General features: G+C 42.0%; 1 protein-coding gene and 1 pseudogene across 3 annotated transcripts in view; both read left to right on the plus strand.

The window, feature by feature from the left end:
* Positions 1–23,114, plus strand: part of DGKI (diacylglycerol kinase iota) — a 396,321-nt gene that overhangs the window by 322,065 nt on the left and 51,142 nt on the right. For all 3 annotated transcript variants that reach the window (XM_074366970.1, XM_074366972.1, XM_074366971.1), the window contains 4 exons: positions 5,812–5,881; positions 7,948–7,988; positions 8,908–9,035; positions 10,267–10,389. In XM_074366970.1, coding sequence (XP_074223071.1) covers positions 5,812–5,881; positions 7,948–7,988; positions 8,908–9,035; positions 10,267–10,389 — 362 coding nt within the window. The remainder of the gene's footprint in view (positions 1–5,811; positions 5,882–7,947; positions 7,989–8,907; positions 9,036–10,266; positions 10,390–23,114) is intronic.
* LOC105063047 (proteasome activator complex subunit 2 pseudogene) lies at positions 17,650–18,682 on the plus strand (annotated as a pseudogene).

Genomic DNA, 23,114 nt, shown 5'->3' on the forward strand with positions numbered 1-23,114 from the left:
ACAGCCTGTGCCCCCGAGTGTTTGATGTGTCCCCTGCTCCTCATTCTGGCTGCCCTTATCCACCTCTCCTTTCTCTGAAATCTCTTCCTCAGTTTGTTTTCTAGATCTAGAAGAGTCTTTGAATGGACAGATTTAAACAAGTTTAAGGGCGTCCTCCTGGGAATTAATTTATCTTGTCTCAGAGGACAGGGGTTAGCTAGGAAATCAGGAGACTGTTGTTTTTGGGGGGCTAGATCAAAGCTGTCAGAAATGGATCAAGTGGGGAATTAAAGTAAGACTTGCCTGGGACCAGGTCTGTTTGCTGGTGCAGGTGAAGGCATGAGAAGACACAGACACACAGACACACAGACACACACACACACACACACACAGAAAGACAGACAGACAGACACACACACACGTTGTTAATGTAAGACTTTTGCACCAGATAAGGGCTCTTGAAAACATTGGAATATCTCTCATTTCATCTTCTACCACACCATCACTGATTCTTCATCTTTCAAAGCTGGATTTGGAAATGGCTATCCTATTTCTGTAAATTCTTCTGCTGCAGGAGTCCTGGGTGGTAAAGTAGTGGGTCTGAAGGGTAAGAGTTTTGAAAGACAAAAAAAAAAAAACAAAAAAAAACAAAAAAAACCACAGCAGCAAGGCCACTATGTGGCATTATACTTGGGCAGAGACGCATAGACTCTGTTTCTAATCCGTGAGGGTCTGTTCACTGAAGATGAAAGGATAGTGGTATACAACCTGGTGATGGAAAGAGGAAAAAAAAAAGAATGAATAGATGGATTGAGTGCAGGAGGTATCAGGGAAGGCAGATGGGAAATTTGGTACTTAAGAGAGAAGTTTAAAAGTAAAGTGATTATTGACTGGACATTATTACATGAAGCAGAGATTCCCAATTCATAGGCACTTCTGTTTTGCTTCTGCTTACATCTTCCTGAAATTTTATGAAAGAAAAAATTTCATTCACAGTGAAGGTGTAGTTAAACGCTAGGTGAATATTGCCTAATTGGATAACCTACTGGCATGTATAACAGGGCTGCTATGCAGGCATTAAATTATGTGCATTAGCTGTAAGTAATTGAATGTAAATTAAGGGCAAAGTTGGCGTATGTTTGCCAGATAATGGTTCAAATAATTTCCTTATCAGTTACATATAATTCATGCAAATTGACTTTCAAAATATATACATGAGAAATACCAGGTTTGCTTTTGTGCATGCTCTATTTTTAGCATAAGAAACAGATTTTCCATTAGCATATATCCAAAGAGAAAATTCACATATCAGGGATTTTTGAAATGAGTAGTATTTAGTAATATTATTCATTTAAAGAGCATGCAGTTTTAGAAGATAGACAGGAACATGGTCATGTCCAAGGTTATACGATTCTGCCTACACCATAGAGCAGGGACGGTTGCATTCATATAAATCATAGCATTTCCAGGAAGAAAAAAAACATCACAAAATGAGCGAGTCAAATATCTTATCTCTTTGATGAATCAGTGATTTGATTATGCAGTTTGAGAGGACCGAGGACACAGGAAGCCCTAAACTAGAACTGAAAGCTGTTGACATGATGGTTAGAGGCACAGCTCAGAGAATTATGTGGCTGTCTCTACATCTATGTGGATGTAGATGTTTTTGCACAGTCACACTTCTTAAGTGTCTGCAGTCAGGGATTACTGAAAGGTGCGTATTTTTGAGTTTGTTTTTCGGCTGCATCAGAAACTGTCTTGGTACACTGATTTTAATGTGCAGCATTCACAAAATAAACATACGTCTCACCGTTTGACTGTCATTTGTGTAGTGACAAGGTTGTTGGCATCTCCATCATAGTGGGTCCAGGAAGCTGTGGATCCATGGCCCCATGAAATCCTGGGGGCCGATACTTGATCTCCTGCCAAGGGCTGTTTTGTTTCCATATTTCCCCTTTTCCTGCTCAAGTCTGATTCACAGTCTGCACTGCATTGTTGGTCATACTCCTGCTGTCCCTGAGACCAGGATTCCTTGATGCCAGGGCCACCTGTGTGCCAGACCCTCTGTGATGACACAAGTCACCTGATGTGACACCCACAATGTATTAGCATGGAAAGTTTTAAGACAAAAATCACAGCAAGTTCAGTACAGTATTACCTCTATGCTAACGTCATCACCACGCACATGTAATCTGATTCTTTTTTGAGTAGGAGAAGCAGAGGTATAGGCAGGCGTGCTGCAGGAGCTCCCCGAGCTCTGAGTAGGAAGAGCCTCATCACCTCTGTGGTCACCGTAAGCTGAGACCATCAGAGCGTGAAGAAGTTTACAGACCCTGGCTTTGAGTTTCTGTCCTTTTTTTTTTTTTTTTTTTTTTTTTTTTGACAATCTGCTTCTCTTGATTTCTGCTCCACTTTTAATCCATCCCACTGTACATTTGTCTTTGCTGTTAAGTCCTCAAGGTCTTTCTCTTGACTTTCATTAGCTACTTGTGTCCTAAAGTCGGCCAGGCTTTATAATCCTGGCTTATCTGAGTTTTCCAGCTGTACACAGTTCTAGACTTCTGCTTGGCCCTTAACTCCCCACCAAAGTATACCTTTCTGGTGTGTACCCTTTTGTACCTTTCTCCTCACTGATAACAGAGCTACACACACAGATATACATGCATACACCTACGGGGTTTTGTGGGGTTTTAAAGATAAAAATGGATACATTCCTATGTACTCACTATACGTATTATACTACAATTTATTTTTAACAGTAGTATACCATGGCCATTATGTCTTGCTAATAAATGAAGCTCTAATTCAGTCTTTTAAAACTGCTGCTCTATTCCATGCTATAGGTTTAACTTTATCTCTGTGGATAGACATTTAGGTTATATACAGTTTCTGCCTTTAAAAAAAAGAAACAATGTTACAATAAGCACCATCATGCAGATTTGAAATAAAGTTGTAACAGAAATAAGCCACCTATTAATATTGGCCATACTTGTATGCGGTTTAGAACTGCAGTCACATGGCACATACAGCAGAGTTATGGAAACTATAATGAGAATGATCTTTACATGAATCTCCGTTCCTTGTCTCTGGATTGTGGTTCTCTGATGTTCCCACTGACAAACATATTTCTATGGGATTGTTAAGCAGATGGGTACACGGGAGTGGCAAGTAGGCAGCAGTGTGCCTGGGAAACATGGGAGAGGAAGAACTCTGAGTTACCAGGCAGTGAACAGCCTCTTAAGAAATACTGAAGATTAGTTTAACAGTTAGCAAAAGCTAAAACTATGGGAAAATCCTTCAACACCAGAGTCAAAGGAAGGTCTTCATAGCCAGTAAGGTCATTCTTAATTTTGCTTTCCTCATGTTTTTGCTTGAGTTGAGGCAGGAACCTTCTCTCAAACTTGACCTATACAATCCCCATCCATCCTTCAAAACCTTCAATATTATCTAATTCCTCTAGAAGGCATAAAACCTGGGATACAAGGTTCTGTAGTAATAGAGACCTGTAACTGAATTATACCACTGAATAGCTGGATACTTCTGTGAGTTTACTTAAATTCTCAAAGCTGCAGTTCTTCATTTGGGGCTTGATTTTAGGTGCTGGAAAGAAGGTTGAGGAAGAACAGAGAGGTAGGTGGCAGGAGAACAGCCACCAGCTCAGGGAGCTTCAGGTGCTTCATACTCTAATTGCCAGGACCTTTGAAATAGTAATTCCTGTTTTTTATTGTCAAGGCATTTTAGTGATTAGAATCATCTGATTTTGTTGAGTCCTCTCTGACCTAAGCTTTTGATTATTTAAATTAGTAGCTGTTTAATTTTGGTGGGATCTCAGATCGCTTTGATAATCTACAGAAAGCAGTGAGAAAGGCACATAGACATCGACATACTAAACTTACATAAAATTTCAGGGAGTTCAAGGATTGTTAAACATACCTGAAGTATTTTAAAGAGCTCCATGGCTTTAAAAACTATGTTTTCACAGAGCAAACGTAACATACTCCGTAAACAAAACCCCTGTAAGGAAGTTGAGTTACATCAAGTGCTTTGTGGGTCAAGGTGCAAAGTGAGTAACTGAACAGAAAATAAGCAAAATAAATCAGGCACCTGCATAAAACTCTCCAGATACACAGACACTTGCACATATAAAAAGGTAAACAATTATATCAATATTACATAAGCTAGTTATGTGGGTGAGATAATGTATCAGTCTGCATTTTATTAAACTAAATAACACCCAGCATTCTTGAATTTGAATATTCTAGCAATGACGTTATCAATCTTTAGGATTTTCAAGTGTTAAATCAAGCATTTCTGTATTTCAGAGTCATTTTTTACCTGAGGAAATTCTGATATTTTTTCATGGTGGTCTCTGTAGCACATTTGACATCAAACTTAAGAAAGTATCCTTGGTGTTTAAGTCCCTTTAGTCTTAGAGAAGACAGTCACATTTCTGTTTGACATCTTTATTTGTCTTCCATAGTTGCCACCAGATGTTTCAAATCACTTTCAAATTTCTTGATTTATAATTACAGTTCTCACCAAACTGAGACATGTTGGTAGCTTTACATATTTTATAAAACTACCTTAAGAGTCTTTAGTCCCTTTAAAATAAGATACCACGTGTCCAAATATAATTCTCAAAATGTTAAACATAGTTCTCAAAAAATAGGTACATGTCAAGATTTCATTTGACTCAAAGCCAGTTCAAAACAGAGGAATATGCATTTACCTCTGTATCCATAGCTGTATCAAGTCTGTGTCTCTAAATATAAACTGTGGTACCAGTTCTGAGTGAGATCAGTTTTTCTTCTATCAGTTATTTAATTTGCAGAATCCATTCATATTAAAAAAAATCTATATCCCTAAGATTTCTAATAATGGACCTCCTTTTCCTTTTGTCCCTGTAACTTCAGGCTGATGGGTCTAAAACTTCAGCATATATCAGCCTCAACTAAAAGACTGCTGAGTGTCACCCCCAGGGTTTCTGTAGATCTGGGGCGACACCTGGAAATTTGTGTTTCTGACTTCCCAGCTCATACTGCTGGTCCAGGTTCATACTTTGAGAACCACTGATTTAAGCAAAAGCTCTGCCTGAGGATCACGTGGGGCAGATTAAACCCCTAAAGAAGCCAGTGCAACCTCTGACTGGCTCTCTTGTTACCTCTTCTGTGTTACTCTCACTTCCTTCTCCTGTCTCCCTCTGTACCCACAAGACCCTGCACACTCAGCCTTACTCCAGGCATGCTCCTTATATCTGCACATCTCAAATCTCGAATAAGGGTCAAACTAAACTCCCCGTGTCCTCCCCGCAGAGACCTAGCCTCCCTCTTCTTCTGTCCCATTTCTGTCAGTGATCTCAGTTTCACTCTGAGCCAGGGCTAGAATATACCACATCATGTGTTGTAAACTAGAATGTGCTTTTTATTTTTTTTTAAATTATTATTGCCAGAGATACTTGGAGTCGGGGACATGCTGGTACCTATGTAGAGAACTGACATGTAAACGACAGCCAGCTGCCAGCAGTTCTCCAGATTCATAAAGGGAAAGAGATTTCCCCAAAGGAGTCAGTGTTCCCAAGTTGCAGAATTTATGAATGTTTAACGGGAAAATTGAAAACCTCCTGGAAATTGTATGTGAGAGTTGTTATGTGAAATAATTCATTGCAAAGCAGAGCCCATGTGTGTGTTTTAAGTGAAAAGTATGAGTTGGTCTCTCATCAGCACTTTGTGTAGGAAACGATGCTCACCTTTAGAGCCAGGGTGGAGTGTGGAGTGAGGGACGCCCCTCAGGTCGTTCAAATGGAGCCACGAGGATGTGTTTATCTCTTTCCAGGACCATGAAACCTCCCTCCCCAGGGCACTCTCAGCCCAGAGACTCTCCCCACGGTGGTGCTTTCTAGACGGTGAGTGTTTCTGTATTTCCTTGAGAGGTGAGGGTCGGGGAAGCCGCCGGGCAAGGCACTGATGGATAGAGTGGACTCCAGTTTTCCAAGATTATTCAGAAACTCTCCTTGTGGCACCATGTAATTGGTATTTGCATCTCAAATGACGTGGACTTGATGTTACAACACAGTTTGCTGAAGTTACTTCCCTCAAAGCTAGTTGGTTAAACTTTGGCCAAACTTCTCAGCCTCAAGTTGCTTAAGATAACATCCCCCTTACAGTGCCCCTTTTCCTAAAACATGGCTAGTGCCTGTCTTCAGTTCAGGCCAGTAGATGGATTCCATCAACATGGGGTAGGTACCATGTTAGATGTTTGCATTTTATGGAACTTTCACGTTATTTTCAGTAAAACCTCATTTCAGTATGAGGTATAAATTTTTGTGAAAGGGTCAGCATTTTCAGTTGCATTCAAATCTGCTCTGCTGAGCATGAGATTTTGAATGCATAATAGGCCAGTTGTTTTCTGATTGGTTAATGACCCAGTTTCCATCACTCCCTCCCTAGATGCTGCCTAATCCCACTTTTTTCTCCAGTTACCCATTTTACAGTACGTTCCTGCTTATGTCGTCCCAGTGTATCTCTCTTGTCCATGTGGACAAATTGGCTTTCACTCTAGACCTTTCTTTTGTTTACCTGTGTGTGCATCTGAAAGGATATAAATGTGGAAAAGAGAATGACAGGATGTGTGAGGGTATGAACGTTTTATGAAGATGAGCACTCGTATCTATATAAAATCTAACCCACATAAATCATGACATAGGTTTTCATTACGGGCTTGTCAGCTGCCTCTGAAAATAATTGATACTGCTTTTCCTCCAGTTGCTTTATTCCCTAGTGATGAGAAACATAATCAATTTTTTTTCTGAATCCACAGAGGAATAACTTACATTTAACAAAATTAGGAAAAATGTGTATGAATTGTTATCTACATACAGTCTTAAATAAAATTACAAGTATGGTTAATGGTCTTAACCTAGACATTAGTTTTACTCTAGAAATAGTTTCATTGAAAACATTTAAAAGGTGATTGCTGTCATGGTTAAAGGAACAAAGTACTGTAAGTCCTTCTCAGGCAGATTTTATTCCCTTGTTGCTTTCGGAGGGCAGGAGCCATGACTGTCTTGTTTCTTAGCTCATTTCCCTTGGAGAGAAGCTACTTGTTAAATATTTATGATTTTTGAGTGATTATTTGTGTTTTGAGTTTTTCCCTCTAGTATTATGTACTTTGTAGAAAATCAATTTATAATATTTGGACTCTGTTAGATTTAAATGAGGAAGAACCTAATTCTTTTGAATATTAAGAATAATCAGATTAATTTCCAGAAACCCAAAGTCTGTCATTAAGATTTGTTTTTCTCAAACTACAGATGCAGCCCCATCCCTTATAGGAGTGCTTCAATAAATTTTGTTGTTGCTGTTTTAGCTGTCTTCAGACAGGACTTTAGGGACTCAATTTTAAAGTGAAATGATTCCTTTAATACCAGGTGTGGTCCCTGGCTCTGCATCTTCAAGCTGTTTTCCAAAATGAGCATCACTTCCTCGGGAAGTCAGGCTACCTCCAGTTTTTTTCTAGCTTTATTGACTTGATAAATACCTACTGAGTCCCAGCTCTTTTTAAGGTTCTATGCTAATACCTGGAGGTTAGAATAATAAATGAAACACAGACCTTTAAAGAGGCAGACGTGTTAGTCTCAGTTTTCCGTGAAGGTAGTTGCCGTAAGAAGTGTACACAAAAGGCAAGTGTGCATACAGGAGGGAGCAGCAGCTTCTGTGTGGGGCAGGGAGGTGGGGCTGAGGGAGGGTCGCACAGAAGAGGTGAGTTAGGGAGGCGTATGTAATGGGGACGGGCTTTCTTAGCAGTGGGATGGCAGGGGCAGAGGCATGAAGTCCTGAGTTTTTCTAAATAGATTTCAGGAGTGGCCAGTAGTCCAGCAGGTTTTTGACTGTCATAGTAGAAGAGAAGGTTGTAAATCGGGTGCCAGATCACAGGACTCTCTTAATGCCATATGCATTTTTTTTTCCCTAGCAACTTCTGCTGATCGCTTTTATCGAATAGACAGATCTCAGGTAAGTTTTCTTGAGGCTATTTATAAAAGTGAAAAATTCCCAAGTAAATATACTTGATTGGTAACTAATCTTACACATTTTTTTAAACTAAAACACCAAAACACATTAAATTCTGGAATGGTACTCATAGTCTCAGCTAGGAACTTTTTGGTTGTCTTCACATGTTTTGTGATTTGTGGACCCAAGGTAATAAGGCTTAACCTTGAAAATGAAGACAGAAAATAAGTAGGCGTGTAGATATTGTCATCAGCCTGCACTCCAGATTTTCATCACATGGCTACTTTTCGTGCTTCTTAGCCAAATTTTATGCATTATAAAGTTTATTTCTGGTTAGCAAATTTGACACCTTTGAGTTTGTGTGTGTATAGATAGATAGATAGATAGACAGACAGACAGACAGACAGACAGACAGAACTAACTCCCCACTTCCAGAATGAGAAAAAAGATGCTTCTGCTCAATGCTAACAAGTGCTCCCACTGTCCATGTTCTCCTGAAAAACCAAGTACAGAATGGAAGCCAGGGATAAAACCAGTTGTCAGTCATGCCACTCAGCTCTGACCAGATCCTGGGGGTGGAAGTCTAGGTCATCGCACACACACACACTGGCCCAAGGTGCATTCTTTGATAGTTTTTGGGCAGAAGAAGAGGCAGGAGCATCTCTGGTTACACCTATCAGGATCCTGGTCAGAGAGTCCCAAACCAAGAGGGACTCAACTCTCCGCCTCATCAGCCTCTTGCTGCGTGTTGCTTCAGGGAGGGATGTCCACTGGTCAGGCCTCTTGAAAATATACTGTGGTCATTTTGTGTCACAAAATTTCATTATTCCTCAAGACCAAGCAGGCTTTGTTTTGTTATTTCTTCAGATAATGCATTTGAACATTCCATTAATCATCTGACAGACTTCTTTTTCTTCCTCAGGAACATTTGCACTTTGTGATGGAGATTTCACAAGATGAGGTTTTTATTCTGGACCCAGATATGGTGTTATCCCAGCAGGCGGGGACGCCTCCAGGAATGCCTGATCTGGTGGTGGAGCAAGCCTCAGGGTGAGTGGGCTTCTTCCCTGGTACTGTGGTGGTGGGGCTGGCCGCAGCCGTCATCCATGTCTGGGTTGGCCTTGCACTTGACATTTCTAATGCAATCAAACTATTTTGAAATAGGGTTTCCTGTGTCTCCTTAGAAGACAGTACAGCTGGTTCATTATAAGTCTGTCTGAGGAAGGGCTGGCTGGAATGACTCTTTCCCACCCAGATCCATATCATGTGTGAGCCTCCTCTACCTGCCACACCCACACCTCCTGCCAAACTAGAAACCACTAGTACTTGCGTTTGTGCATGTGCATCTGTAATGCCTGTATTAAAAGTAAAAATTGACCCTGGTGGTTTGACGATTATTTTTCTTTCCCTCCTTCACTTCCTCCTCCTTTTTTTTTTTTTTTTTTTGCTATATTTAGGCAGCCTGAGACAAGTAGATTATACAACAATAACTATGAAATATCAGAAAATTATTATGAGCCACATAGTGTGCTAAAGGCCTTTCTTATATCCCTGTTACTTCATAGTGACTTAATCATCTTAAGTCTCTGGCCTTATTTCCTCATCTGTAAAAATGGAGGGGATAATACCTACTCGGAATTGTTTGAAAATTAAATGAATTAATATATGGAAAATTAGGGTAGTCTGTGGCACTTGGTAGACACTCATTCCATATTATGTTATTGAAATCATCATCATCATTTCAAAGTGACTGCAGATTTGGTGCTGTTACTATCTGTCCATAGATAACAAAATTGAGTTTTTGTAACTTAGCCAATATTACACAGAAAATAAAAGGGAAAAATTGAGATTTATTCCCAGGTTTTCTGATGCTAGAGTCCATGCCTGTTTTAACCACCATGTTGAACCATCGAAATAGCAGTATTTCTAAATTATTTCAAAAATTCAAAAAGATTTATTTAGAGAGCTGTGTGTGTGTGTGTGTGTGTGTGTGTGTGTAGTCTAATGAACTTCAGTGGTTTCCTCATAGATGGAGGTGATACAGTTAAAACGAGGATTTCCCTGGAAAACACACACACGTGCACTTAGGTGGCATTTGCAAGTTGCACCCATACTTACGCAGCACTAACAGACGTGTTCACGTGCAGTAGCCCTCATCCTTGTTCAGCCCCGTTCACTTATTTGACCGTTGCTGCTACTTCTGAGTCACCCTGAGAAAGAGCAGCCTAAACCTGGGGCTGACTTTGGATGCTTGACTGTCAGGTGCTCTTCTTCCTCGCAGAATGACAGACTGGTGGAATCCCGCCCTCCGGAAACGCATGCTCAGTGACAGCGGGCTGGGAATGATAACTCCGCACTATGAAGACTCGGATCTGACAGATTTCAGCCACTCCCGAGGGCTACAGTAAGAGTTCTCTCTCTCTCTCCTTCTCCTGGGCGCCACCGTGATCGCTGGGCGAGGGTTCTGTGGGGTGTTCACCAATGGGAAGACGTCTCTGTTGAGTGATGCTCAAGCCATCTCCTGACTGTGGTTTGGCATTTTGTCCACCTTGCTCACTGAACCCACCCCCAAGCTCTTGACGGAGCCTCACTTTCCGTTTCTCTTGCTCCTGAGCCTCAGCGAGTCCTTGGATGTGGATATGTAATTACTCTGAACCTCACTTGTGTTTGCTTTACTGGAATCCAGTGTTGACCAGATGCCCGTGTTTGCCACGTCATGGGGACATGCGTGGGAGTGACTGTGAATGGTTTGGAAGTGACGTTGAGCATTTTATTTGTGTGAACATTTGGACTTGCTGCTATAGGTCTGTTTCATTCGTCTCCAGTTCTGAGCCTCTGGATGTGATAAGTGTGACTGCCAGGTGGTTTTGCTGGCAAACCTGCAGAGCCGTGGGTGCCGGGTTTTAGTCTCTCTGGGTAGACGATGCTGCATTTGTTCATCGGTCAGAAGAGCGGGTGTGCTTTCTTCCGAGGGCTGATCGTGGCTGGAAAGTAGGATGAATGTTGAATTTTGCAGCAGGATTGGTACACTCGTGTCCAGCGAATCCTCTGTCCTGCTACCCTCCCTGCGGGAGCAGGAGGTGCACCCTGTGGTCACAGACACAATCATTTGCACCCGTGGTTTGACTTGAGGCCGGTCACCCTATCTCAGAGGCTGTGCAAGTTCACTGTAACTCATGAGATCAGGCTGGTTTCCAGTCCTATTCAAGGTCCTAATCAAATAGGGATGGTGGCCTTGTAGCTATGTGGTCTTACAATTTTTACTAAATAACAAAATTACTAAGAGTCTTAGAAGCCCAGGGTTAACTGAAGAGGCAAGACAATGCATTGTTTCTAAAGGAAGACCAGAAGAAATTTCGGTATGACAAAGGGGAGAAAAATGAGAAATCTGAAGCTAATTATTTCTCTGGTAAAAGTTCTACTCAAGACACCCCAAGGGCAAAAGGTGACTTCGTTTTAATTGCTTCTCTGTATTACCTCTTACTTTGTGGTGTGAGGACTGGAAAGGAAAAAGTGAATTACTATGGATTTTCCTTTTTAATTAAACCTTGTTGTTAGTTTCTGATGGCATTTTGATTGCTTACAATTCAGGGTGTTTTTTCATTTCTCTTGTATACGGAATTGAGACTTGTGAACCAGGCTGAGTCAGTCACCTGCTGATGGCTGAAAAAGTGGTCATCTAGCTTCTGTAGGTTTATTTGAAAATTAGGGTTTTAATTAGCTGTAGAAATAGAAATTCAGCCTAGGCAAACCTGATGAGCGCTTCAGTGTTCTTACATCCAGGCTATTTCCAAAAAGTGGGGTGTGAACTCAATCTGGTTTCCTATACCCTGATTTTTCTCTATATAGTATATTAATGTATATATCATGATATATGAGATTGTTTCTAAGATAGTAAATATTCTTTCCAAGGATCAAAAATAAATGTACCGCATTATATAATAGCCAAGTTCTTACAACGCTTTATCAAAAATCAACTCTTATTTTTTATTTAGGTTTTATTATCCTTTCAAGGATTTGTCTTAATTTTTTGATCTTCAATTGGCAGCTACTAGTTTTCCTGGTTATTTATACTACCTTAGCTCTTAAATGTCTCAGAGCAGCTGACTCCCTTTTAAAAAAATTTTCAGCCAAGTCACTTAGAAAATAAAGTAACATTCAAACATTCAGCTTTGAGTCTTTCTAGCTGAATCTCCAGACACTGTGCAACAGAGACAAGCTGTCCCCACTGGGCTCAGTTTAAATCCCTGACTCACAGAATATGTGAGCCAAATACAATGGTGGTTTTAAGTCACTTAAAAAAGTAAATACTTTACCTTACTCAGTTTGTCTTGTTAATTCTGAAAATTTTGTGTGTGTTCATTAATTCCTTAGGAAGAACAGCTCCTTATTTACTTCAGAGATCATCTCTGATACAAACAGCTATAACTGCAGTTATAAAATAATGCAATGATGTAATAAATGTATATTTCATATAAATATGTTACGTATAATAAGGTCGGTAACAGCTCATATTGATACTTGCTACATGCTTTATACTGTAGTTAAATTATCTTTAATTCTCTCAACAACTTTTAAATCTCACCGTTGCTTAACAGGTGAGTAAACTGAAGCTCATAGAGTTTAAAGTATTCATCTGAGGTTACCCAGGATAACAAGTGTGGGGATTGTGGTTTGAATCCTAACTCTGTGCTTTTCCGTGGTGCCGCAGTGTCTTCCCATAGGGCCAGTGCAAAGGCCCCAGAAAGATTTAATTTGGTATCTACTTTTTAAAGCATTTATAAAGTGAAAAATTCTACACTAGAGGGAGACTATGCATATTAAATATATACTGCTGAAAATTTACTCACAAGGAAATGTGGTTGAGAATTAATTTTAAAGCATTTGTTTTTGTTCTTTAAAAAAGATTGAAACAAAAAATAAACATAGGCTTTTATTTAAACATTATTAAATATATGTTAAATATGCCCCAACTTAAATAAGCATAAACATTATAGGAAAAACACTAAGATGCCAAGCAGCCTGAAATACCATGTTGCTGTTTGCATTAGGTCTTTCTGTCCGTGCCAGCATACTCAGTAGTACAACAATACTTACTGCTTTATGGGATTTTTGCTTTATATTATCTTTTTACTTTTTATCACCTGTACTGTACAATGCATACACTTTTAGAACTTGCCACTTCATGCAGCATATTTTTAAAGTTCATTCATATTGATATATTTATGGATTTTAAGTCATTTTGTTTGGTATAGAATATTTTCATTCTACAAATATGCCATAACTTATTCCTCCATTTTGATACTGAGTTCTAATATTTTATTATTTAAAAACACAGTGAAAATCCTGCTGTGCGTCTCCATCCGTGTCGCAGAGTCTGTATGCAGCTTTAGCTCTGCTCAGTGCTGCACAGTGTACTGTCCCATTAGGAACACTTAAGAATCAGTATGTGAAAGGGCCTGAAGCATTGCTGTCATGTTCTAGGTATTTCTAGGCATCAGCTGCTTTCAGCTTTAAAACCCAGTCAACTTGGAGATAGGAAAAGTTCAATTTTAACATCCTGTTTACACTGTTAAATTAACGTATTCTAAAAAAGGGGGGGAGGTGGATTTGAAATTCTTAGAACTGAGAATACTATTTATCAGAATTTGCAGGAAACTGCTGAAGTGGTATTCACAGAATGATTTATGACTCTAAATATTTATCAAGAGAGAAATGATTGTATACATATAAAGCATTCCATTTGATAAACTGGAAAAAGAATCCTAAAGTGGAGAACAAAGAAAAAAGAGGGAAGAGAAATAATACAGACAAAATTAATGATTAACCAAGAATAAAAATTTTGAAAATTGGTTCTTTAAAAAGGTAAATGAGAGACAAAATTCTGAGATGATTAATTAAAAAAAATATGGGAGGTAGAAAAGAATGTAACTACAACGCCTTCCCAGCTCATGCTCCCTCCATGGCACCCAGTCAGCATCTGTCAAGAGACCCGTCCCCCTCTGAGCTCCACCTGACCCAGCACCCGCCCCCACCTGCCCTGGGCGGTTGGGGCTCCTCATGGTTTTCTTAGTTTCACCTTAAGCTTCTGAGAGCCACCAACCTCCCTCCGAGAGCAGACAGAATGAACAAACAGAATGAATTAGACTTCTATTATTACTGGAAATGGTTACATTTATATTAAAATTCCATTTAGGTACATTACAATTTATGGAGAAGGATGTATACAGTCTTCCCTTGGTATCTACGGGGACTTGGTTCCAGGACTGAAATCCGTAGATGCTCAAGTCCTATAGTCAGCCCTCTGTATCTGCAGCTGTGCATCCACAGATTCAACCATGCATCATAAACGTAGTACACGATCCACGATTGGTGGACTCTGCAGATTTGGAACTCACAGCTATGGAGGGCCAACTGTGTGTATATACATAACACGCTGTATATATAGTGTGTTTGTGTGTATGTATGTAATAGCTTTATTACCCTCTTATCTTCAGCTATTTCCTTTACCCAGTTTTCTTTTGGGGGGGTGGACTTAAGGTGATAGCCTGACTCTAACATATGTAGATGTTCCGTGTGTGTGTGTGTGTGTGTGTGTGTGTGTGTGTGTGTGTGTGTGTGTGTATTGTCTACTTATGCACCGGTCCCCTCGGGGAGAGTACAATTCCAAAGAAGGATATACAACACATACAGGGTTTTCAAATCCTGTTCACAGGATTTGAACACAGTAGAAAACAATCTTTAAGAACTGATTTTGAAATAAATTGGTGAGAGGTGGCTGACTCACATTGTTACTGCTAGGACTATAATGAATTTGTCTTTAAGTTGAAAAAAAATGTTCAGTGTCTAAGAAAGTACTAGTGAAATAACATGTTTCTGGAGTTGTAAGTTGTTCTCATCACTACTTGTACCATCACAATTCATAACAAGACTGTATTTCATTTTGGCAGAAGATTCATAAGGAAGTCATTAACTAAAAATTTAGCAGACAGAATCTGAGCCCTGAGGAAAACTTTTCCTGACTTAAGGATCTAGAAGATAAAAATAAATAGGCACTGAGTGAAAACTCTGGTTTATTCTTTCCAAGTTATCTTTGAGGAAAGGACAGACTTAGCGCTGAGTCAGGTGGGTTAAGGGGAAACGGGTAAACGGACTGGGAAGGATTCTTTAGTCTCTGAATATGAATAATCTTCTCTAGTTCTTATATTTTGGGGGGTTTATGCAAAACTCCTAAAATTGACTGCAGATGATGCACTTTTTCTTAGTATCTCCAAGTCCTGAGCCCTGAAGAGTGAAGGTGAATGTCACAAAGGTCAAAATAAAAGTTCTTGCCATGGAACTAAGACGCTGGGGAGACAGCGCGGGGAGCCATCCAAAGGCAGACATTCAGTGCAGACATCTGTGCTCTGCGGTCTGTCACCTGCTTAGCTAAAGCAGGGCTGATGGCTTTTACTGATGGGTAGAGCATTTCTGCCTCTAACAAGAGACAAGTGTTACCAAAGTTGAACTGTAATGTATCTGGTCTGATTTATGATTTCAATGGAATTCTAAGAAATGGGTTGTGCCATTCAGATAGTCATTCATTTATTGAGATAATGTATATTGCGCATCGTCTAGGTAGGAGCAATATGTATATCTGGGCATTGGTGACATACAACTAAATGAGAAAGTATTGTCTTTGAAGAACTCCTGTTTAAAAGGTGAACATCACATAAACCAGTGATAAGTGTGACAATGGATAATATGCATAAAGTGGTTTGGAAATGAGGAAAAAGAATTTGCTGCTTCCAGTTTTCACATGAAAATGATGAGTATTTAAAAATTTAATGAAAACGCAAGCCTCAAAGGAAAAAAAAAGGGGCTTTTAAAGGGCTCTGTGCTTATTTTCTTCAGCTTTGGTCCATGGACAGATAAGTGTCTGCTTTTCATCATTATGTAACCAGAAATGCCTCTCAAATAACTGAGTGTATTCTGTGGCAGTCTGACGTCACTCCACCCGATGTGTGCTTAAGGAAGCTGGTACAGCTGGCAGATTCTTTAGGGATATCCCAAACCCCTCATAATACTGTAAACTGAACTGTGGACCTTTTCAGTGTGGCCTGCAATTCTGAACCACCCTACCAAGAAGATATCCCTGAAACCTCCCCTCTTCCAAAAACTCAGAAGTTCTGGGCTGAACATAGGAGTAATAGCTTCATGCCTCTCTTGTATTCAGCTGTTTGCTTACCCAGTTTCTTCCTGGAACATTAGGTGATGGTCTGACTCTAATAAAAAGGAAAATTGTGCTTATTGTCAAAGCTCTAGGTTTGCAACAGGCAGACAGACTCCTGGGCAGTGATTTTGGTTGTGGAAATATCCTTCGAGCATCACAATCAGATAAGAGGGAGAAAATTAATCTTCTTAGTGGGCTCCAGGTTTTGCTGGACTGTATCTTAGAGATGAAATCAGTGCTGTCAGGATAGAGACGGTCCCTGGCATCTGCGTCACTCAGATAGTTGGGTTCCGTCCCTCCTTCCCTTTGGGCTGACTCTTGCTCTCTGGCTGATCACTCAAGCTGGAAAAGCTGCAGTTTAGCTGACGTGTGTCTTCCTTTCTTCTCCTTTCTCTCCCTGCCTTACCTCCAGTCGTTATCCTCTCTGTTCAGCCAAGCACATAATGATACTCTGTCCCTTTATGTATGCAAAATAGTGAAGAAGCAATTTTGCTTTGTTCTTTCTGCTCCTCAATTTGATCCGGGGAATTAACATATTAAAATAATAAAGATGCGCCAAATCCCTGACTCAGAGACTTGTTGCTGTTTCACAGGTGAGAAAGTCAGAGAGAACTCCGGTGGATGCTGGCAGCTGTAGGCACTGCTGCTGAACACAGTGTTTGGGCGGGGTGGGGAGGAAGAACTGTTTCTAGAAGCTGATGCGGTGAGATGTTAGCATGTCTCCCATGTCCTGTCTCTAGATTATTTTGGTTACACGAGTGAAGTTTAGTCCTTGAAGAGGTTTTGGATGTTCTTTGGATGGAGGGGCAGAAACTTGGCATTTGGGGAACCATAAACCATCAAAATTTTATGGATGGAACAGAATTCTCAGATTTCCAACTAAAGCCAGAGCATTAGGATGTATGGGGGCAATTTGTACAGAAAAGCACTTTTTCTTGAGTTTCCTAATAGGCAGAGAGCAGTGGAAAGGGCCTCTCAGGGAATTACTGAGTCTCCTTTAAAAACAAAACAAAGGAGATTTCTTCTCTTTCCTTCCAACAACACACTCTGCCTTAGGGCATTAAGGAAAGCAGGTAGGAAGGTAACAGAGTCTTTTGTGACAAAATCATTTAAGCGCCCTTCTGAAATTGGGCAAATCACTCCATCTCCGTCTGCACTCGGGAGCTTAGAGTCAGTGCTATCATGCCAGTATAGGAATGGGAATTTTGTTTTGTGCTCAGTGGTTGTGCTGGAAGTGACACGGGGACCTGCTCTTATTCGTCATCTGTGTCCCCTGGGAGCAGTGGCTGCTGGTGCAGGGTCACATTGGAGGCCTTTTGCATGCGGTTGGTCCTCTCTTCCCGGATACAGTCCTGAGTCTTCCTGGAGGACCTGACGCTGAGATCTCATCAGCTTGGTAAACGGAGCGAGGACGTGGGGCATGTCGGACTGGAGTCAAGCTAGAAGATGCTGGCAGAGGTGCGGCGGGTGTTAGTCCTGCATAATAAGGGCGTGGCTCTCCTCGACGGCCCAGCTTTTTAAGCATCAGGATTAAAGTTTAGTCAAGAGTGACAAGAACCGGAGACCGGCGATCTAGCAGCAACTGGAGCAGCATGGCCAAACCTTGTGGGGTGTGCCTGAGCGGGGAAGCCTGCAAACAGGTAGATGTCTTCAGGCAAAATCTTTTCCAGGAGGCTGAGGAATTCCTCTACAGATTCTTGCCTCAGAATATCATATACCTGAATCAGCTCTTGCAGGAGGATCCCCTCAGTGTGACTGACCTGACTTCTCTCCGGGCCCCACTGGGCATCCCCATCCCAGACCCTCCACCCAAGGATGATGAGATGGAAATGGATAAGCAGGAGAAGAAAGAAGTCCCTAAGTGCGGCTTCCTTCCTGGAATTAGAAGGTCCTGACCCTGCTTGCTCTGATTAAGCCAGAAGTCTGGACTCTCAAAGAAAAATGCATTCTGGTGATCACATGGATCCACCACCTGACCCCCAAAATTGAGGATGGAGATGACTTTGGAGTAGCAATCCAGGAAAAGGTGCTGGAGAGGGTAAATGCAGTCAAGACCAAAGTGGACGCCTTCCAGACAACCATTTCCAAGTACTTCTCAGAACGCGGGGATGCTGTAGCCAAGGCTTCTAAGGAGACCTGTGTGATGGATTACCGGGCCCTGGTGCGCGAGCGAGATGAGGCAGCCTATGGGGAGCTCAGGGCCACGGTGCTGGACCTGAGGACCTTCTATGCTGAGCTGTACCATATTATCAGCAGCGACCTAGAGAAAATTGTCAACCCAAAGGGTGAAGAGAAGCCATCTATACACTGAGCCCAGGGTTAGAAGGGAAATAAATGACCTATATACTTTGTGTGGATTTAAAAAAAAAAAATGTTAAGAACCGTCCCCCGGGAATGCCAGGAAGATGTCCCTGCCATGGGAAGGTGCCCATGGTTTCCGAGGGCTCCACCAGTGATCCTTCCTTCCTTTCCAAAGCGGGGCAAATATGCAAAGTGCCTATCATGTCACTCTTAGAGGATCCCACCCTGTAGAGTCCGTGGTCCTCGGCAGACACCACGTGCCTGGGCTTCCGCGGCAGGTTCCGGCAATGGGAGGGGAGGTGGGGCAGCTTCTCTTTCCCACAGATGTCACTCTGTAAGTGAGGGTGCCTGTCAGGATCTGAGCTGAATATTTGCTTTTAATTTTAATAATCAAGGAAGAGGCTATAGTTCCTCATGAATGTGACTTCGGTACATCTACCGGTGACATGATATATTTTCTTCATGTGAGTCCTCTCTCCTGACCACTGGCTCTTCAAGGGCTGCCTGCATCCCTTCTCATTCTTGGATGGTCCCTTAGGAATCCACTCCCTCCTGGCCCGCCTCTTCCCCCACTCCCCACCTCCACAGAGAGGGTGGAGCCTTCGGGAACACAGGTGAGACAGTGCTGGGGACAGCAAGTGAGCTTCTGTGTCCTGCCACTCTATTCCTCGGCCCATTCACCCCGATTCTTCAGAGCCCGGCGCATTCCACGTCCAAGGGTCTCTTTCCAGGTTTCAGCTGCCTCCTGCAGCCACGTCTCCTCTCTAACCACTCACCTTCAAAATAACCCAGCCACCCCTTTGCTTCCTTCTCAAATTCCCAACAAACCTCTCGTTTTCTCAGTGCATCTGCCTTAGATGAATAATTTGATTAAATTGATTTAAAGGATAAATTATGATTTTGAAATCCTTCCAAAAATGTTTGCCTGTGAATCTCAGGTTGTAGGGATACTGGCCAGTAACCCCTTGGTGTGCTCAGGCATGGGGTCAGGGGTGTGAAGGGGGTGTTTTTATTGCCACTGGAAATGGAGGAGGTGTACAGAGTGTGCACCTTCTCACGGGAACCTCTGGGGACCCCGGAACCCACAACCCTGAGGAGCCCAGGACGGATATGTCATTACAACATTGAGAAGCTACTTACTTGGGATTCAGGGGAATGGGGACCACATTTCCCCTTTTCCTAACTTTCCTGGCTCCTGTGCTGATCTCCAGGCATAAGGGCCCCCACCACAGCTGACACTGCTTTACAACTTTCTCCAGTGCTCTAACAGTAGTCTTAGCACCTCCTTGAAGTGGGATGGCTTATCACAAGTTCAGTATTTCCCACAGCTCCTGGGTGAGAGTTAAGCACAGAGCGGTGTTTAATATTCAAACACCAAGTTAACTGGATGACTCTGGGAGCCTCGGGAGCCGCCTTCACTTCCTGTCCTCAGTATTACCATGACTGACTTGTATGAATTTACCTTTTTCTCACAGAGCTCCTTTACTGGCTTGGCTTGTTTATAATACGTGACTTAGAAATGCCCCTAGGACACAGAAGAGCTGGGGAGAAAGACACTTTTCACAGATTTTGCTTCCCATGCCAGTGTTGCGAACATGACTTCCCTCTCCTGAGAAGTGGGTGAGGTCGGAGGAGAGATGTTGATAGGAAAATTTCTGGAATATATTACAATTATCTTTGGGAGAAGTGCCAAAGCAACTCCTACCTCCACTTACTTTTTTCTTTTTTTCCTTCCATTTTCTAAAGCTAGATTCGGAAGTCCTTTTTGGATCTCATAATAATTAGCTGTGGGTAAGCCCTTGCTCAGTCACCTCGGCCCCACGAGGTAGATATTGCCTGTCCTGAATCACGTGGCATGTGAGGTGGCCTTCTGTGAAAGTTTCTTGTGTTGATACGGAATGTAGCACTCACATGATTTGCCTCCACGATTTAGAGCTCATGTTTCAACTTATGCTTAAAAAAGTCCACATTTCACACAAAACGCCCGATGGATTGTGTCTCAACAGGAGTTGTTGGCCAGAGCTCCCAGAGTCATTAGAATAAAGCCAGCAACTCTTTATAAAAGGTGTTCCCTGCTGATACTCCCTACAGGCTCTCTGCAGGTATATTTCCCTTGGTTGGATTTTAGAATAACATGCCTTTTCTATTCCTTTAATCCCTTTTTAGAAATTGGGCAGGCAGCTGTACTGCAAAGACTGATTTGTAATATGAAGTCTCACATCTTCTTTATCTGCATGATTGTACTGTGTCTGATGTACAATTTTTTTAACATCTTCCTCAAAATGCTAAAATATTTCCCAGAAGTGTTCATATTTCACACAATAAAAAAAGTGTGATGGTCAGGTTTTCATGTTGAATGAACTTGGTCAGTATTAGTCTCTCCCAGTCATCTCTCTTTTTAGAAAACCTCTTCCTATGTTCACCACCAAGTTCGCCCATTTCTCCCCATCTCTACCCACAGATTTCAAAGAAACGCCTTGCTCGTCCCCTCATTTTGTTGCAGTTCTTAAGGATGAACAATAGGTGGCAGTAAAATTTCAAGCTCAAAGGGCGTGTAGGGGCTTCCTCCTCACTCTGCAGACTGATTAAGGAGGTTGTGCAGGAGAAATGGAATTATACAAGCTAGTGGTAAAACAGTGGTGTTTTCAAAACACCAAATATAACTAAACGCAGGAACTTATTAAAAAACACAAGGTATTTCAAGTGCAGATCATGTGGGGATCATTGGGTATATATTTGGATAGCAGTCTTAAAGAACAGGAAATTATGAGCATGAGCAGAATTAAAGGAAATTTACATCAAACGAAAAACTCACCAAACAGCCTTTATTATTTGAGTTCTGAGACTTATTTCCTTACCTCCACACAAATGCCCATCTCTCTCTGTTTCCTCCAAGATTTTGCTCTTCCTGTGCCCCTCCCCTCTGTTGGCGGTGAATGTTACCTTTGAGGCTGTTTGGCATTCCCTGAATGGGTCTGTGACCACTTGAATAGAGAATGTGTTTGTCTTTCTTTCATTTCAATGCCACTTTGTGTGGCTGCTGTAACTTTCATCTCTCTCGCTCTCATTCTCGCCTGCTCTCTCTTTTACTGTATGTGCTTTGTTCGTTGTCTTAATAGCAATATTCATAATTAGAGGGAGGGAAAGCAAACAGAGAGGATTGTACAGTTGATGGAGATTCTCAGTGCTAAGAGATTTTGGTTCTGTTTACCTAGATAGAGATGCTTGGGGGCTGGAGTAATGATGGTCAAGATGTCACCTAGACCTGTGATCTCACTGTTGCTCCCTCAAGCCCTCAAAAGGGTGTCATAGGCTGGGCACAGCAATCCTTAGGCAATGTCCATCCTTGAGGGAAGCTCAAAGGAGGAAGCTGTTGCCCAGAGATGGTAACCTACAGCCATGCTTTCTAATCACATGAAATCATCCCTTGGCTTACTTGATTTAAATGAAAGTTCTTTGTCCATCAACAGTTTTAGGAAATACATTGGATTTCTGTAGCCTTATCACTTCAAGGTAAAACAGAAGGGAAACAAAGATGATGGTTCTGCAGCAGTGGTGTGTGGACTCTTGAAATTTGCCTGGGAGGGGTGTCCCACTAGGAAATCGGTTTCCACTTGGGCCACTTCTCAAGAGTTTGTTAACAGGCATCCAGCAGTGGTGGTCCAGGTGGGAAACAGAGTCCACCCCGGCAACGCTGCCCAGACCAGAATGTATCTGGTGTCTTTCAGTAGAAACAGATGTATCCGCACAGGATGGGAGGTTCTTCTACAGAAATAAGGGATTCCACCAAAGAGTGAGGAAGGTGGATGAGATAAGCCCAGGGGACTCTGGGGGCTGTGGTCAGGGGAGGGAAAAAGAAATAAAAGTAGGATGACGAAAGAGAGGGACAGAATCTTCAGAGCTGATACGAAGCCAGAGTAGAGTAAGTGACCCACCCTCTGCTTGCAGAAAACGGCGTTTTTGCCGTGGCCTCCACCCCAGAAGTGGGAGGGTGAAGAGGGAAGTCAGGTGTGAAGAGGAGAACTGGTGAAACAGATGCAGAGAGAGTTGCTCTCAGCGCGCGGTCACGGCCGCCTCGTTCACGAGGACTTCACAGCCAAGGCACGTGCTGTCTGTAGCGTGCCAAGTGGAGTGTAGACACAGCACAGCTTCTCACTCCCCACCATTCCTCCTTTGTTTTCTGTCATGATTCCGTGATGGGAAGGAGGGTAAAAAGGGGCCTTGGCTCTGCCAGCCAGGCCTGCGAGTTAGTATGAGTATCTCAGTGCTCCCCGCCCGTTCGCAGTCTTACAGGAACAATCCACGGCTAAGGATTTTCAGCATATGAATCTCTGCTTTTGTGCCTGTTCAGCTGCCTCTTCCACCTGTCCTGTGTTTGTATTCCAAGCTCACCTCTGTGTGGTGACCCCATCTGCTGGCCATTCCATACTAGGTGGTGGTTTAGAAATCTAAGCAGAGGGTCTATGTGTTGGGGACCCTGGGAAGGGAGATTGACATTCACTTGTGGATGATTATTTCCAAAAAGTATTAGACCCCTGTAGGTGGGTCACCAGTATATTCATCTAATCTATTGTTAGGAAGGGCTCTGTAAAATGGGTCGTCTATTGACCTGTCTG

Source organism: Camelus bactrianus, chromosome 7, assembly GCF_048773025.1.
Source record: "Camelus bactrianus isolate YW-2024 breed Bactrian camel chromosome 7, ASM4877302v1, whole genome shotgun sequence".
Classification (NCBI taxonomy): Eukaryota; Metazoa; Chordata; class Mammalia; order Artiodactyla; family Camelidae; genus Camelus; species Camelus bactrianus.